Source organism: Phalaenopsis equestris, unplaced genomic scaffold (assembly GCF_001263595.1).
Source record: "Phalaenopsis equestris unplaced genomic scaffold, ASM126359v1 Scaffold000002, whole genome shotgun sequence".
Lineage (NCBI taxonomy): Eukaryota > Viridiplantae > Streptophyta > Magnoliopsida > Asparagales > Orchidaceae > Phalaenopsis > Phalaenopsis equestris.
The window spans coordinates 54,971,166-54,990,077 of NW_018164444.1; the positions used below are offsets into that span (position 1 = coordinate 54,971,166).

An 18,912-nucleotide genomic window follows, 5' to 3' on the forward strand; every position below is an offset into this window, starting at 1 on the left:
CAATTCACATGTATTAGCATATATCACATCTCAATTTTTATTCATGTACATAGCACTCAATTCCTACATTTTTACATATCTAACACCTACAAAAATAACAAGTCTTTATCTCAGTAAGGTCGTGTTTGGTGGCATGCCAGATTTACGTTAAATAGGATTTTTTTAAATCCAGTTACCAAGATTCATGAAAGTGTGACGGGCGAGAGCAACAATGCGAGTGACGAAAGATTAAATTCTTAAATCCTTCCAGCAATCAGATTTAGTAAATTTAGATTTACGTCGAAGAACAGAAATAATTTTGATCTAACAGAGCGTTGGTTTTAATTTTAATTTTATTTTATTTTTTTGTGTTTTCTGGGTTTACCTTAAATTCATGCATTAAGCGGTGGCGGTCCCTACGGCGAAACAACCATCCCAGTCGTCGCCTCCCTCCTTTGCAGGGTGGCTGCAATGAAGGTCGGTTGAAAATGTTTTAGATACCTCGGGTTTATTGTTCAAAGTGATGGTGATATATATAGATGTGGATTTTATTAGTAGAATTCGAGTTGGTTAGCTGAAGTGGATGAGACATTACGGGAATTTGTAATGCACAGGCCATAAATGTTGCTTCATATGATAATCTCCTTGGCAGACGTGTACACAACTAAATATTTGAGGTATCTATTCGCTCTCACCACACATTTCAGATGTTGACTTTAGGCTTGTTGTGAATTAAGTCGCCAGCCTTACTAGCATTAAGGAGAAGGTACTACTTGAAAAACAATTATAACCCGCATTTAGGAGAGTTATATACAAATATTAGAGGAGTGCATCGAGCCAACAACAATAATAATAAAAGACTAGATTACCTTGAGCGTACAAAAGACAAAATAGCCCATAGGCTAGGCATCAACTTTTTATCACACAAAAAGTATAACCTCTTGGCTTGCTCCACCCACACGATTTGCTTATTCTAGTTGTTAGTATCTATTTAATTCTTGAAATTTTTGCTATTAGACTAAAAGGAAAGACTAAAAAGGTCATACAAACATTTTTGTTTAATTGATCTAGGTTGATTGCACTTTATGATATTTGTTTTTTTTTATGATTCAGGTTATTTATGGATACTTGTACATCAAGTTCGTGGATGTATAATAGTCTTTATCTAGAAAGAAAAAGAATCACTCAAGAGTTCTTGAACAAAGTCAAGGTCTTTGTGTCAACTACACCTAATCCTTCGACGTATCAATCTAAGGGCAGGATTGGTGTTCAAATTTGAGAAACAAAAATACATCATACTTAATTCCTGATAAGTCAAATATGATTTATATAGTCGGTGATTTAAAGATGATTATTAGATTTAAACTTCACATGGTGTTGTTAACCCTACAATATGTAGTTCTGCTCCTTTGACGGGCTGTGACCCTCAAACTGAATTTCAATCAAGTTAATTTGAGGAAATGGTCTTTGATGGGACAAGATATTACTATCTGAGTCAAGTGAAGGAAGAGTCACTAAACCAAAAAGCTCAGGAATTTTATGATTTATTAAATGCGGCTCAAAGGGCACTGTGAGAGGGAGGCACATCCCATTCCGAGTTATCTGTAGCTCTCAAAAAGCTAAAAATTAAAGCCTAGTTTAATATGTCATGAGAGTGCTTCAATCAATTACAAGAATTATTGAAAGAGACAAATCCACAAAAAAAAATAATTTTAGAAGACTTATACAAGATGAAAAAGCTAGTCTCCAAGTTAAAACTGAAAGCAGAGAAAATTGATTATTTTGTGAACATGTATACTATTTTACAAGTCCAAGGAAATAGAGAATCGGTGTAGATTTTTTCATTCTTCTAGATTCAAACCTCAGAGTAGAAAAAATAAAAGACAAAAGGAGGTTTTATACAAGTGGCTCTTTTATATGCAGCTTATTCAATGTCTTCAAAGGCTACTTTATTCCATATGTGCTGCTCTACATATGACTTAACATCATAGCAGATCGGAGAAAATCAACCCAATGAGTCTTCTTGCAGATGGAAAGGCATAAAAATATTTTAATTGCACATAAACTAAGTTCAATACAGAGGCATGCAACGTGTGGCTTAGCTTATGCTCTAATGGCTTCTCACCATACAGTCAGACCACATTATCATGAAATTGTTGGCCAATGATTGTTACACCATACAATATGCCACTTGAGATGTGCATAACCACACCATTATTCTTTCTGACACCGATTAAATCAAATCCTAGTATCCCTAAAGGTAGAATTGACATACACTTGCAACTAAATATAGATGAAGTGCATATTCTCTATGAAAGAGATGTCACAACACATGATATTTCAATGAAATATAATTTTCAAATGAAAGCAGCATTAATGTGGAAAATAAATATTTTTCTACGTATGGCATGTTATTTGGGTGGAGCACTGTGGGAAAGTTAGCTTGTCCATATTATATGAATTCATCTAAGGCATTTACGTTTCAGCATTTCAGAAAAAATTCAAGATTTGATTATCACTGTATGTTCTTAAATGTTAAACATCCCTCAAGGAAAAACAAAAATGCATTTAGAAGAACCAAGATTGAGAAATCAACACTACCTCCAAGAGTACCTTAGAAAATTTTAGCACAGATTGTTAGTAGAATTCCAAAGATTAACGTTAGCCCCAAGCTTTCTTCACATCATCCACCAGGCTTTGGTTTTAAGCATAACTTAATAAAAAGTTGTAGTTTTTGGGATCTAATAATATGATCAGACACAATCTTGATGTCATGCATATGGTAAAGCTTTTTCTTATAATATCTTCAACACTGTGATTGATGTAAAGGAAAAAAACTAAAGATAACGTGAATGTCAGACTAGATATGAAGGAGATTTACAAAAGAAGAGAGTTATAGATCAAAAAAATTGTTGCTGGTAAGATTATGAAGTCAAAAGCAAAATACTCTCTTACTTTTGCGCAAAATACTCTCTTACTTTTGCGCATCATAGATCTATTTGTGAGTGGCTTCAATCATTAAAAATTTCAAGCGGTTATAGTTCATATTTGAACCATTGTGTTGATGTAGAGGGAACAAAGATATTTGAAATGAAAAGCCACGACTATCATTTTCTTCTAAAATTTGATGACAATAACATTTAGTAACTTGCTAATGCTAAGGAAAATATTATTTCCACTAAATGAAATCAGTGTATTCTTCAGAGAACTATGTGCATCTCATTTGAAACTTGATGGTGTACGATTGTTAGAAATAAACATTCTAATAATACTTTTCAAGCTCAAAAAAATATTCTCACCTAGTTTCTTCAACTCCATGGAGCATCTGCTGGTACATCTACTACAAGAGGCATTAGTTGAAGGTCTAGTACAATTTTGTTTGATGTATCTATTTAAAAGGTACAAAGTAACACATGCACACTATGTCACTACTGCATAAATAATAATTTTAAACTGTGCTAAATAATAATTTATTTACAATTTTTTCAATAAACTGAATAAAAATGTGAAGAATAAAGCACGCCAGAAGAATCAATATGTGAGGTATAGTTATTGCAGGAGACTTACAACTTTCTACTCCTACTATTTCGTTCAGGAAGAATCCATAGAAGATTAATTGGGTGTGGTGCCTCCCTCGACACTTTTTATTTTTTAGCAGTTAGGTGAAGTATTGGGGAGGTGCACATCACGTTATCTCAGTAATCAGGAAGTTCAAGCAGTGACACTTTATATTCTTTTCAAATGTGACAAAGTTCAATCCTTTTTTAAGTAAGGCATTTTTTAGAAGTAATTGTTAACCCTTTCGTTTGTAAATATTCTAATGAGCTAATTCATAAAATTTTCAATGTGTGAACAATATTTTTATAGATTCGTTAAATTTAATTGAAGGTGATATAAAAATCCAGGAGATAGAGAATAAATTCCCTAGTGGTTTATAATGCACGTAAGATAGAATTTGGCAAAATTATTACTCATCTCACACTTATGTTTTTAGGTATCTTAATTAACATAAGTTTTTTTATGAAATAATAGATTCGTGATTGGAATAATGGAGTAACATATCATGGCTCAATAGATATTGGTTGGGGACTCATGCACATCGTGAAAATTTAACAAATTTATGATATTAAGGGGTACAAGTTTCATAAGAAATCCTAGTCAAAAGAAAAAAAAAGACTTGTAATATGATGTTTATGTCAAAGTAAATTAGAAATTGGACAATGTGATAGATTAATATGAGATTCTCAAAGAAGTTGTTGAACTATCTTAACATGGACTCATTGGAAGGAGTGTATTTCTATTTAATTTTGATTGATTTGATTCCATTTCTAATTGTGGAATAGGGTAAACTAACTGTATAATATCATAAAAGTAAAGTTGGACGTAAGGTATGCTAAATTTGAACCTATCATACTAGTATGACAAGAAAGTTAGGTATATTATCTTCCATATCCTCATAAAATAAGAGAAAAAGTTAATTGGGCAGTAGTCAAAAACAGGTAAACCTAGAGAGACTATTGATATTCATAATACAAAAGAACCTCATCAAAAAATAGAAATAATAAATTTATGCATTTCACTGAAGCCAATTCATGAAGAGCTCAATTTAGAGGATGCAGTGGAGAACAAAAAGAAATGAGTATCATTCGAACCCAATTTCAACATGCATATAGTCAAACTAATAGTTTTGACAAGAACCCAATTATACCAAAACTAATTCGATCGGGGTTCAATCAAGCCCACATCAAGTCATTATAACACATTTTAATGCTTTGGATCATCAATTAAATGGTCAATAAAACTTCAAATTTGACATAATTATAGACAAATCGGGCATCTTGAAGAGAGAAATCAAATAAACCAAAGATCACTAAACTTCAAGATCATTATGGCACTCAAATCATTAAGAAATTCATATAATCAAAGGGGATCAATATAAACTGTCTGATCTTGTGATTAAAGAAAATATTTGCCAAAATATCAAAATACCCCTCCCTCGAAGACTAATAGACCCTCTCTCTTCACTTAAGGGGGAGAGGAGAAGAAAAGAATTTCTAAAGCATGTTCTAGACTAAAGAGGTGACAATAACTTCTGACCTCTGTAGTAGCCGACAACTATCAAACACCACCCGTTGGCCATCGTCTACGGTCACTGCTGATTCCTGCTTACTAACATTGTATCTCAAATATGGCTTTAATATATTGAAGACCCGATGATAACATTGCATCTATAACCACTGACTAATATTGACCACCGCTAACCATTACCACCTATTATTGTCAACCACCATTGTTTGTGCCCGTCATAACCAAGATATGACAGTTATTTCCAACACATGTGTTGTTCTTTATGTTGTATAAAGACAAATACAATGTTCAAAGTAAAATTTTAACTTTGTTCTCCTTGAAAGAAGGGATCTAATAACCAACTATGAAATTTTAAACCAATTACTACTATCATGGTTTTCAACTACGACCTCAATGACTGACTGCCCCTCTTGCAACCATTGACTATCTGTTTCTATTACAACTTTCAACTACGGCCTATGTGGACAATGCCACTGTTGTGCCCAATAATCAAGATGTTTGTGACCAACTATTACTATTATAATCTCCAATTATAGCCTCTGTGGCCAAAGTACACATTTAGATCCACCAATTACAGCCATTGTGGCTAAGAAATATTATTGCAGTCTCCAATTATGCTCTCTGTGGCCAACACTCACTATTGCAGCCACCGACTACGACTTTTGTGGCCAAGTACTACTATTACGATATTTGTGGCAAATTAATATTGCTACAATCTCCAATTAAGATCTTTGTGGCCAACTACTGCTTTTGCAATCATTGACTACAATCTTTATCACAAATTACTACCATTTTAGCAATCAATTATGACCTTTTTGTGGTTAATTATTACTATTACAAGGAAGAACCACATTTTTATTGTCTAATTAGGACAATTATTGCTAAACTATTATCATACATATGTGATTATATCTGTTTGTAATTCAATCTTCTCTGATTCAGGAGAAGAGTTGACTTATTTACTTAGAATTAAATAGTGAAATACTTTAACCGGGCTAGAACGTTGATTTTTCTCTTTTAGGGGTTTGAACATAAAAATTTTTGTGTCTTCTGCTATTTTTATTTATCTGTATTTTTGTTGAATCAACATGCAACACTAAAACGTAAAAATATCACTCTTTTACCTTAAATTTTCGGAATGCAACAAATATATTTAATTAACTATACCTTTATTTAAATTAACTTGTTCACTCCACTTATATCAAAATATGATAGTAACCTAATAATTTATTTGTTATTGCTCTTTTTTATTTTCCATTAATAACCAATGTTTCTACATGTTTCATCAAATGGAATGTCCAAGATTGGTGCTATTCAAGTATCATGAAAGTATTGCTATGAGATAAAAAAACATAAACAAGCGTATAATAATTTCATTTCTTCCACTTCTAGGCACCAACATTGTTTTACAAGCAAACCCTCCATATATAGAACAAGAACAACAAACGATAGTCCTCTTCTGTTTAATTGGCCTCTTGCATGGCAAAATGACAACCGGCAACCGCATCGCTAATCGAGAGAAAGAACCAATCGCTAATCGAGAAAAAGAACCACTCTTCCCCTATCGCTTCTATAAAATTTGCCACTGACAACTTCTCCACCACTTTTATGCTTGGGTTTGTTAATGCCACCTACATAATTAATGACGAAATTATTACTTCTTTATATATATATATAAATTTGAGTACCACACCCTACACTCGGGGGATTCGAATCCCAAACCAGAAGGGGCTTACAACTGACAAGCAGATGTCTGTCCAATTGATCTGAATACCCCGCGCATACACACACACACACACACATACAAAGAGAGAGAGAGAGATACCTTGATCCCCTTCTTCAGAAGCATTTTGTGAGTATCCAACATCATTCCAATGCCACTGTTGTCAATGGCAGACACCCCTTACATACAAATTTATGAATAACTAGTTAAAAATAATTATGCATGAACTAACTTTAAGAAATTACATGCATGCGTCACACATCACTACGTAATTAATGACACAACATACCGCTCATATCGAATATAACATACTGTAAATCCGGGCTACTCGTCTCCTTAATTCTATTTTCTTCACCTTCCACCCACCTTAAAATCCTGCACATCATGTGAAGAAGATGATTCAAGTTTATGGCTCCATTCCTCTGCTACATCTCTAAGTAAATTTGTAGCACGATTATTATTACCTCTCTCTAAGATAACCGGCATTGGCGAAATACATGGGAGAGCCGAGCTGTATGATCAGAATGCCAGATATGTCCGTGGAGTCTGGATATTGGTCAATGTCGCGGTAGAGATCCGTTCCAGGAAAGTATCCTAGCTTACGTGTGACAGGCCTTGCCACATGTAGCAGTGCTCTTATTAATGACAGCAGAAACTGCAGGGTGTTCGAAGCTTTTATGTATTAATCATTTTTTTTTCTGGAAAATAATTTCAAGATCATTCCCAGCCAAGTTTAGTCCAATTTATTTACATATCTAACACCTAAATCTTATTTTTTTTACATTAATACAGCCAAATTGTTTATGTCATATTAAAACTGTTCTTATTTGAACTTTTAAAAGGTGAAATGCATGGCTTCATGCATGAGTAAGATAGCATGCATGTAAAAATTGAAATTTTAACGGTTAGATATGTAACGTCATGCATGATTAAGATTTGTGGCCAACAACTGCTTCATGTCATACTTAAAAGGTGAAATGCATGGCGTCATGCATGACTAAGATAGCATGTATGTAAAAATTGAAATTTTAACGGTTAGATATGTAAATGCATAAGAATAGAGTGATGTGTATGTAAATATAACAGAAAGGAGGTTGGAATACTTGAAGGAGAGTAAATAAGCAGTCTCTTTTCAGCAAAAATAAAGCGTAACAAAGAGCTCAAAAAAAATGTTGATTAGTACTGCAAATAAAGATTTTGATGTAGTAAATGGAGTTTCTTTGAGAATTTAGACTTCAGCTATTGATAAATAAATTAACTTGATTTATTAATGTGTGTTGTTTTAACATATATATGTACTTAGTGGAGATATAAATTTACATTGCAGTGGATAAATCCTCTCATTTATTATTACATCTAGAGCACTATATAATATCTTATAAATAAAATTATTATTAATCCCATTTTGTATCAGACTAAGGTTGTGATCAGTATAGAAACTGTTGTGACAGGGGCTTTAATTGTATTAGGGGGATAAATTAGTCTTTTGTATTTTTTAGTTAGTGTGCCCTAATCTTCTCTTATTTAAAGGGGGGGTTAGGGATCCTTTTGAGAGAGAGTTATAACCGTACCTATTTATGGACGTTTTTTCTTTCTTTCCACCTATGATGGTGAAATCTCTCTTCCCGTGAATGTAGATGATATGTCTTTCGAGATACTTACTTCTTTATTTTACAAATATTTTTGAATGACACTGCACTTTAATGAAATGTATTTTTATGTTTATGATACATTTATAACAGGTAGGAGTATTGGAACGAATTATGGCTAAATCGGAGCGAAAAAGAACCAAATGGAGCAAAGGTGCTGATTGTGGTATGGCACCTAGGCGCCAAGGTATTGCAGTTGAACACCTTAGCGCTAGGTTCTGAGTGCTTAGGCGCCCAAGCTTTTTAAGCAGACAGAGAACCCGATGCCTAGGTGTCGCATACTGGGCGCTTAGGAATTGCAGTTCATACAGTTACTTTTTGCACGACTCCTGGAGTTATTTTAGGGGTGTTAACGGTTTAAACGGGGAGTTTTGGCAACCTTAAGTAGGGAAGAAGTTCCAAGTCCTGAAATTCTCCAAGGACAGTAGGTAGGTGTAGGAACTCTTGTTTTAGAGAGATTTGAGAGATTTTGTAAGGGGTTTACGCAACATCTTGTGTAGCATTGTGAAAAACTTCATCCGGTGAAATTTTCTTCTCTTTTCAGAGGGCAAAAACTAAGTGTGTAATCTTATTTGATTATTGTTGTAAACATATATTTGGTTAATTTGCTTGGATTGAATGAAATTTTCATTCGTGTTTATCATGTGTAGTGAGTAGATTTCTTTGATTTTTTCCTCATGAAAGATATGTTTGATTTGTAGAGTTGTGAATGCTTTGCATTGATATTTATTTTCATTTGGTGAGTATATCTCTATACTTAATTTACATGTTGTACTGACTATATAACTTGTTAAAATTCTTTGTGACCCATTATGAATCGAAAGTGCGGTGGCAAAACGACATAGCATAATCACATTGTGTGAATGACTATGACATATGAGTCATGAGGTAATGCCACTTAGGGAGATGCGTATCGATATAGTTTGAATTAGGAGCTTCACGGGTGATAAATGAAAACAGTTATCTAAATTTGAACCATACTCATTTACGCACTCGAAAGAGGATAAACGAGTCTTATGCTCCTGTTGTCACTACCACATTACAATTCTTAATGTTAACACCAACAATCTACCTAGAAAATCATAAGAGAGAAATACCTTTATCAATCTCGAATTTCACCTATTTAATTGATCTAGGCAAGTTTAACTTAGGGTAGAAATATACTTAGGAGTAGTTGTTAGAAAAATCATATTTAGTGATCGTCCAAACTAGGTCCTGAAAGTAGTAGGCTAGAACTCACCTCTAGGTTGTTATTACTATGAAGTCTCTATCACTTTACCTATGGAATCAACATGTCAACTCAAGTAGAGCCTTATTTTAAGAAAGTGATACATGCACTTGTGTAGAAACCCTGACTGTTACGTGGAAATTGTAATTTAAATTAAATTATCATTAAAGTGATGGTAGCTGCTGGGATTGTCAATAGGTAGATCTGCATTGAACCATGTAAATCTCACTGTATTTAAATGATTATTTGCAGTGTAATTTCATATTAGTTTTTCAAAATTTGGTATTAGAGATTTTTGTTTTGTTATTGGAGCTTACAGAAACAACATGTGATATTCATCATGGTCAGAGAAGTCAGAGGCAAATCCAACACAGCAGAAAGAGAGTCTAGCGTAGTAAACCTATCTGACACAACATTAAGCAGATACATCACAGCGAGTGGGTTTGTTGTGATCGCAGCAGTCAGAGGCGAGTCTGGTTCAATAGACAAGTTTGATGCAATAGCAAGTGGTTCTGGCGCGGCACATGGGTCTCGCGCAAAAAATATTCAAAAAATATTGGAGGAAACATTGATTTCTACTTTTCAGAATATTGAGGATCATAACATATATCTGTTATAGACAATAACATAGTGTCTAGTTCTTCAATAATTAGCATGGCTGTGGAAAAGGTGACGATTCATTAGTTGGTTATGCATCCCCTCAAGATCGATTTGAAGATTTGATGACAAATAATTTTGGCATGTGACGATGCGAGGTGAGGGATGCAATGTACTCTTTGAATCTGGAAGAGATTATTGATGGCAATGAACTTTCTGTAGAGATATCAGAAAGAGACTGATTGAATATGAACCAAAGTCTTGTGATTTGATCTGAAATAGCTTGAATCAAGAGATCAAATATGGAATGATAATGGAGATGTCTGCATGAAAATTATGGAGGATGCTGAAAAAAAATATCTCATGAAGAGCATAAATAATCATCTTCATATGAAGCATTGCTTCTATAGTTTTCATATGAGACACGGGGTTACTACTGATGAGCATTTCAATGACTTTATAAAGCTGCTAACACATGTATTAAATCTTGATAAGGAGGCTGGAGATGAAGACAATGCTCTTCTTTTGTTGAATACACTCCCCGATGAGTACAAAAACTTCATGATGACACTCATACATGGGAAGAAGATCTTGAATTATTGTAATGTATAGTATTTTTGAATCACGAGTTTTGTTGAAGAGAAAATAAATACATAAAAAGATGGATTCAGTCGAGTCTCAAACACTCGGACGTGGCAGTTCTTAGAAGAACAAGAGTTGGGCAAAGAAATTCGATTGCTGCAATACTTTTTTGAAATAGGGCAAGTCTCGTGGGTGCAGTTTTGAAAAAAATTAGTGTGCTTTCTTTTTTGAGACTGAACATTCGATAAAGAGCGTGAAACTAAAGGAGATAAAAAGGGAGTTCCTCTTAGACGATAGCCAATCTAATTGTGGAGAAATGTGAAGAGCCAAACTCAAATGTATCATTATCTATAGTTTCTCAAATTTTATATACATATGATTTGTAATAGATTTTGGGCATAAGTGCTACATATCACATGTATTCCAATTAATGGTGGTTATGTATGCACAATAAGATTGATAGCAGTGTAGTAACTATAGACAATGATCAAGTTTATCATAATTTTTGTGTAGGTAGTGTTTTTATCAGGATGCATGATGGTATTGTGAGGAAGCTAATTAATTTTAGACATGTTTTAGATATCAGAAAGGTGTTGGTTGAGGTCTTAAAGACCAGATACTTAAGATAGTTATTGAGTAAAGAGTTTTGAGGATATGTCGCAGAGCACTAATTTTTATGAACGAAGATTTTCATTACAACCATTATTATCTTCATGATAGTAAATTGATTGGAATGGATGTCGTCTCTGATGATTCTTCTGACACCACTATGTTATGGCATATGCAAATTACTCATATTGGAGAGGTTTCACTTCAAGCTTTGGTGATACAAAGATTGATCAAATGAGTGAGCTTCTTCAAGCTTGATTTATGTGAATATCATGTGTTTGACAATAAGACACATGTTTCCTTTGGTACTGTCATCCACAATATAAAATATATTTTAGAATGTGTTCATACAGATGTTTGGAGCTCGTTGAAGACAACATCATTTGGCGGATGAAGATACTGCCTCCTTCATCAATGGTTACTCAAGATCTGTTATATACCATGAAGTGCAAGAGGAGAATTTCATAACTGATAAGTAGTAGTTTAATACTTGGATTGGTAAAATTATTTGGTGTATTGAATCAAATGATGGGGGTGAAAACACATTTTTGTAAGAGTATCAAAGAACTAGAATAGAGTATCACTTCACTATTCGAGAGATACCACAACAAAATGAGGTTAATAAGACGATGAATTGGAATTTGGTGGAGATAGTTTAATGTAAGTTGCCCAATGCTAGGCTGAATGGAGTCTATTGGGCTAAGGCCAAAGACCATGTTTGTCTCTTATTGAATCAACAGCCTTCTATAACTATTAGGAAGAGCACCACAAAAGAGATTTGGTCAAAACATCCTATTAGAAATTGTGAGTACATAAGGGTGTTTGGGTATCCGTCTTACTACCATGTGCAGAATAATAAATTGGAATAATGAGCAAATAAGTGATCAATATTCATTAGCTCTAGCATGGATTCAAGGACTTCAAGCTTTATGATCAGTCAAAAATGAAGATCATCATTAGTAGAGATATTACATTTGATGAGGCAAGCTTATTGAAGCCTTGAGACTCAACGCAATTGGAGAGCTCCACTAGAATTACAAATATGTAGCAAAAGTTTGAGTTTGATGTAAGTTCATTTGTTCAATAAAGATTTTTCACTCATACTCAAGTACTTGATCTAGCTTCAACATATGAGACACCTATCGACAATACTCATGAGAAGTTAAAAGATGTTGAGGATGAGATTCCTGCTCATAAATCTATTATTAAGAGGAGGAATATGTGCCAGAATGTTCTAAAACCATCTTGGTTGAGGGATCACGTTATATTTGCACTCTTGGTCATAAAGGCTAAAATCCCTTATCACTACAAGGAAATTGTAAAGAGCTCAGAAACTGATCTTTGTAGAGGGGCAATGAATGAAAATATAGAGTCTCTTTGAAAGAATAATTCTTTGAGGTTAGTGAAGCTTCCTCCTAGGAGAAAAGTTATTAGGGGCAAATAGGTGTACATCAAGAAAGAATGATCTCATGAAGCTAATATGTGATACAGGGTATGGTTAGCGATCAAACTTTTTATGCAATGAGAAGGAGTTTATTATGATGAGGGTTTCTCTTCAGTGGTTAATCATCTCTCGACCTGTGTTCTCTTAGTGCTTTTAGCACAGTACGATCTGATTTGGAGCAGCTTGTAAATATTACATTCCTATACAGAAAATTGCAAGATAAGATTTATATATTGTTGTCGCCAAGATATGGAGCCTCAAAATACTTAATTTATAGATTTGATAAATCTTTGTATGATTTGAAGCAGTCACCACGGTAGTAGAATAAGAATTTCTATCTATTCACAATGAGATAAAAGTACAAAAGGAGTCAATAAGATCATTATGCATATTTTAGAAGGTTAGTCAATAGTGAGTTTATTTACTTACTTCTATATGTTGATGGAATGTTGATTACATCTGCCAGTTAGACTATATTTGTTGATTGCATCTACTAGCCAAACTAAGTTTTATAAGATGAAGTAATTGCCCAAATATTTTGAGATAAAAGATTTGGGTGATGCTCGCAGAATCATTGTCATGAAAATTCTCAAGAACAAGCTAGTTGGCAAGGTTTGTCTCTCGTAAGGAGCATCTGTTCGAAAAGTGTTGAAGAATTTTGGGTTGATGACTCAAGCAAGGCAATACGTTTACCCATTGCATCTCGCTTTTAGTTAAGATTAGATCGATGTCCTAAAAATGATCACGAGAGAAAAAAATATGTGATTGGCTCCTCATACTAGTGCATTAGAGTAGCTTGATGCATTTCAAGATTTGTATTAGACCACACATTGCATAATTGATATGTATTGTGAGCATGTTCATGCATATTCTAGGATGGAGTCATTGGTAGACTATAAAGAGTATTATGAGGCATATGAATGGTTTGGTATTTGATAGGTAGTCATGTATTGTTGATTTGTGTAGACTACACTAATTTATACTATGCAGTTTATATGGATAAGTGATGGTCTATGATTAGTATTTATTAATATTTATAGAAGGTCTAATCAATTGTAGATCGGTTCTTCAGTCTACTATTATATTTTCTACTATGGAGGCTGATTACAAGGCAGTCACAGTGGCAATAGAAGAAGTTATATAGATGTAGTGCCTACTGGATGGCATGAGTTTTGATTGGGAGTCTTTAACGGTGTTCTGTGACAGTCAGAGTGTGATATTCTTAGCCATAAATATTTCATCATGCTTGTACCATGCACATTTATGTGAAGTACCACTTACTTTGAGACTTGATTTAAGACAATAAGATTTTGTTGAAAAAGATAGATATAAAGGAGAATTCAGAGGACATGCTCATAAAGGTGCTAAAAGTCTAAAAGTTCACCTACTATAGGAGTTTGGTGAACATCCAAGCTTATGATCGATTGTCCAGTCGGGCGTTTAAGGAACTATGCGAAACTTGATCCCTTTAGGAGGGGAAAATGTGGGCAACCATCTTGGTGCAGTCATTTTTTATGTTGGAACTCATTTGACCATCTCTCACTTATATGGGAGTAGGAGTGACAGAGATTGTTGTATTGAATGCTTTAATTGTATTAGGTGGTAAATTGATTATTTGTATTTTTTAATTAATGCACCATAACTCTCCCTTGTTTAAAAGATGGATTATGGATCCTTTTGAGGAGAGTTGTAACTCTAACTTTTTTGGTCTTCTTTTCTTTTTCCCCACCTATGATAGTATAATCTCCCTCCCTGTGGATATAGTCAGATCCACGCCAAAACAAATTGCATCATATTCAATTGATTGTTTGTTGTGTGATTTCATTTTCCTCATTGTTTGCATAGCAAAAGCCATTTCTATTGTAATTTTATTTCTCCAACATAATATACTCGTGATAAGGCACACTAGAAATCACCTAAAATCTTTTACCCTAAAAATATAAAAGATAAGCTTTAACCTAAAACTCTAGAATAGTTTTTGGGCGAAATCAAACAGTACATTATATAACATGCAAGGTTGGAACCAGTCTTTGTCTAGGTCGGCAATTGTCAACCCTAGATTTTAATATTTATCTATATAAATATATAATTTAATATTTTTTTAATGGATTTTAGGCAATTAAGTAATTTAGCTCCCTTTCAATATATTTTTGTGTCCAACATAATTTTAAAAAATAATCATTTGTTAATTTTATCGACCATAAGAAAATAAAGTTGACTTCATCCAGATAGCATGTGCCATTACAAAAGTTTCAAGTAACTCTATCAAAAGGTCATGATTAGTTGCATTTTTTCTAATTAAGATACTAACCACATGAAGTTCAATGTATAAAATATCCTAGCAAATCCTTAGCATTCATCAAGTTGGTGGGCCTAAATCACTTCTTCACAAAATATGCTACTTAATTAATTGACCAAGATTTAAATGATGCCTTTAAGTTGAATAAGAAAAACATTGATTCCTCGTGAAAAAGGTTGTAGTCTTCTTCATATAAATATATATAAGCTCAACTACGTACCGACATGGCAAGGCCTGTCTTCATGTTAATGAAGAGAACACCGAGAAGTGCAGCCATGCAAAGGCAGAAGTCGAATTTGTCAACCCTAAAGAGATGTCGAATCTCATGAAGCTCGATGACACCGATCATGGCAACGATGATAATGGCGGCGAGAGCCACAAGTGGCGTGTACTTCAGCAGTGGAGCTAAGAACAAAAGCACCAGAATCATGCATACTGACATCACTGCGTTTGCCATCGGCGTCTTGCATCCAGCATGATAATTCACAGCTGATTTTGAGAAGGGACCTTAACACCAAGCAAAAATTACAAAACTATTGAGTCAATTTCAGTTTGATAATTTCACATAAGTAACATAAGCGAATAATTAATAAGATTATAGATATACACCTACTTTATGTAGGTAAAGCATATTTAAGGGATCGCCAACATAGTAAGGCTGCAAGATAAGATATCTTCTCTGCGAAAAATTATTACATGCTGATAACATAGATGTGGATTTGGTAGTATTATGATAAAATATCACCATAATATAATAAAATACAATCAATTTACATGTGCAGCATGTAATATTCGCCGCCAACATAGTAAGGCTGCAAGATAAGATGTCTTGTCTACGAAAAATTATTACATGCGGATAACATAGATGTGAATTTGGTAGTATTATGATAAAATATCACCATTATATAATAAATTACAATCAATTTACATGTGCAGCATGTAATATTCGCTCCTTTGTCTTCATGGCTATATAGAACTCATAAGTTAGCATGATTAGATCAAATATATATATAATTATATATTGATTCCACCATTGCTCTACAAAATGTTTCATAACAAGAGTGAAATGTGCCACCAAAGCAAACTCCAAAAGCATCACAACAAATGAAAATTAAGAAACCAATAGGTCAACAAACCATTTAAAGCAATATGATTAGGTAAATCTCAAAAATCATGCTAGATAAGTTAGCACCATCTATTTCCTTACTGATCAATCAGAAGAAGTTATGGAAGGACTGATATATGAGCACTGTTTCTCTATTTTTCTTAGATTTTTCGGTGGACTTGTTTTATATAAGTATGTTCTGATGTTAGTAGTTGGATTTTTTTTCTCTTGCATCTTCCTTAGTTTAAAGAAACATTTTAGAAGCACGTGAGTGGGGGAGAGGAGAGGAGGGGGGAGTTGAGTGCTGGCTCTTTTTTTTTGAAAGATTTATACAATTAGAAATAGCTATGTTTTGATGTAAACTTGAAGTTTATATGCCAGATAAATTATCTTCTTCCATTTTTATCTTCTTCAATAAAACCATATCAACTCCTCGAACGAATAATTAGAGCTCAGTGAGATCTCTTAATGAAAGAAGTCTCCATCCATAATTATAATTTCTCCATTCATGCAAACATTTGTATGTGTTTTCTAGCAGTAGGTAGGATTTTCGGTAAAATCTCCTTCTCAGTTTTTAAATTGACAAATGGTGACCAATTGAGCTCCTTGATTTTTACTTTTTATTATTGCTCTAAATAACAACTGTACAAACTTCCCCCATCACATCAACACAAGGCATTCTAAATGGTATATATTTTTTAAATCAAAAGAAAGAACCAGTTCTCAACTATTCCTCCACAAAACATTTTTACAGACTGACGAAGAGGTAACCAATTGGAAAATTGACCATCCAACATTAGAACAGAACTATACTAAAGTAGTTCAACATAACTTCTCAAGGAAATAGAAAATCAATGTTGGGAGAAATAGAAGCGGCTAACTTATCTATTATATAACCTTCAAGTTTGCTAAAAGCTCTCCCTACAAAATGTTTCTCTGGACTAAAGAAGAGACAACAAGCAACTTGATCATCTAATACCAGAATAGGTGTGCATAAAATAAGTCCAAAATTTTTTTTTGCCAAGTAACCTTCAAGTTTGCATCAAAACATATAAATTTCTAATGGTAAAATTTTTTCAAATAAATAAATAGAACCAATGCTCAAATTTCTCCACCCAAAATGTTCCTCAAGATGGAAGAAGAGGAAAGAGCAAGCAAATGGACATTCTAACATTAGAACAGTTATATATTTAAAAGGTCCAACAAAAATTCCCTAAGAAATAGAAAAACAGTGCTCATATATATATATATATATGTATATATCCTAATACATGCATATGATAATATACTGATAGATATATATATATATATATATGATAAAAAAAGCAGCTCGTGGCTCCTTACGCGTTAATTAAAGTAAAAGCTACAGAGTTTGATGTTGAGATAGAGAATCCCCAACTACCTATAGGGTTCCTGTCTCCGCATTACAACGCGTTAAAATATATATATAAATTTTGGTTGGGAAGATTTACATACCATTCATTTTTTGTGTATTTATATACCAACGCTCAACTTTAATTCTTACATGCATACTACCTTACATATGCACGAAAAGGTGTATATCACTTGGCAAAAGGAAATTGGGAGGTATGCAAGTAAATGCCCATTTTGTTAAGATACATATCATTAATTCAGATGCAACATAATACCTCTAAAATAAATTAGATCATTAAAAAACATAGTTAAAGTAATAGATAAATAAAAATTATTAAATGACAGTGTGTAAGTATTAGATATTCACATGCAAGTAATATGTGGGAATGAATAAGACCTCGGATCGGTATTGGAAGATAGCATGAAGGACGGAGATGAAATCAGTTTTGTTGGTGAAATGCTTGAGGCCTAGTAAGCCTTTTAGCTGCTGTAATATGATGATCATGGCCGTCCCTCCCATGAATCCCGTTATGGTTGACCTCGCCAAAAAATCTACTATTATTCCAAGCCTGCAATGTCCGCCCCCAACTTTAATAAATAAAAGAGAGTAGTTCTCAAAATTTTCTAATTTATTTAAATATGAATTTGATAAAAATTAATTAATTAAATAATTATTTTATTAATCTCAAAATGTATCCAAGAACTGAAATGACATTTTATTTTAAAGTTTTTATAAGAATATTTTGACCAAATTTTACGCCGGGAATATATATATATATATCAAAAGTAAATTGGTATTTGGCAGAGGCCCAAATACCGATTTTCCATGCGCTAGATCCCATGATGAGAGCCCGTGTCATGTGTCTAAATATTCGAGAACCCAACTCTACTGGGGATTGAACCCGTGACCTGAGAGGACTTACAGTGAACCCCGCCAACCAACAAGCCATGACCTACGACACATATGTTCTTCAAAACCATAGAACGATAAGAACACAAAGACCAAGGAAAAACCATCACACATAAATATTTGCAAAATAAAAATGCGTGCGTAGATAAGGAAGAGACAGAAACCACCTCACAGGCGGAGAGCCATTGATTCAAACTGAGCAGAAGACAGAGGGTAGAGTGAGAGAGAGAGGAAGGATGATAAGCTCACTACAATAACCACTGGAACCAACAGAACCAAGCCCTTGCCACCGGAACCACGAATCCAAGGTGATTGTGAGCGGAAA

The 18,912-nt window shown here is 33.7% G+C and overlaps 1 protein-coding gene across 1 annotated transcript in view; it reads right to left on the minus strand.

Moving 5' to 3' along the window:
- Window positions 1-6,530: 6,530 nt before the first annotated feature.
- Window positions 6,531-18,912, minus strand: part of LOC110019038 (probable sulfate transporter 3.5) — a 19,741-nt gene continuing 7,359 nt past the window's right edge. The window contains exons 3-9 of the mRNA XM_020716561.1: window positions 18,075-18,246; window positions 17,924-17,954; window positions 15,419-15,705; window positions 7,255-7,445; window positions 7,080-7,165; window positions 6,893-6,969; window positions 6,531-6,698 (exon numbers count right to left, since the gene is read on the minus strand). Of these exons, the coding sequence (XP_020572220.1) occupies window positions 6,531-6,698; window positions 6,893-6,969; window positions 7,080-7,165; window positions 7,255-7,445; window positions 15,419-15,705; window positions 17,924-17,954; window positions 18,075-18,246 (1,012 nt within the window). The remainder of the gene's footprint in view (window positions 6,699-6,892; window positions 6,970-7,079; window positions 7,166-7,254; window positions 7,446-15,418; window positions 15,706-17,923; window positions 17,955-18,074; window positions 18,247-18,912) is intronic.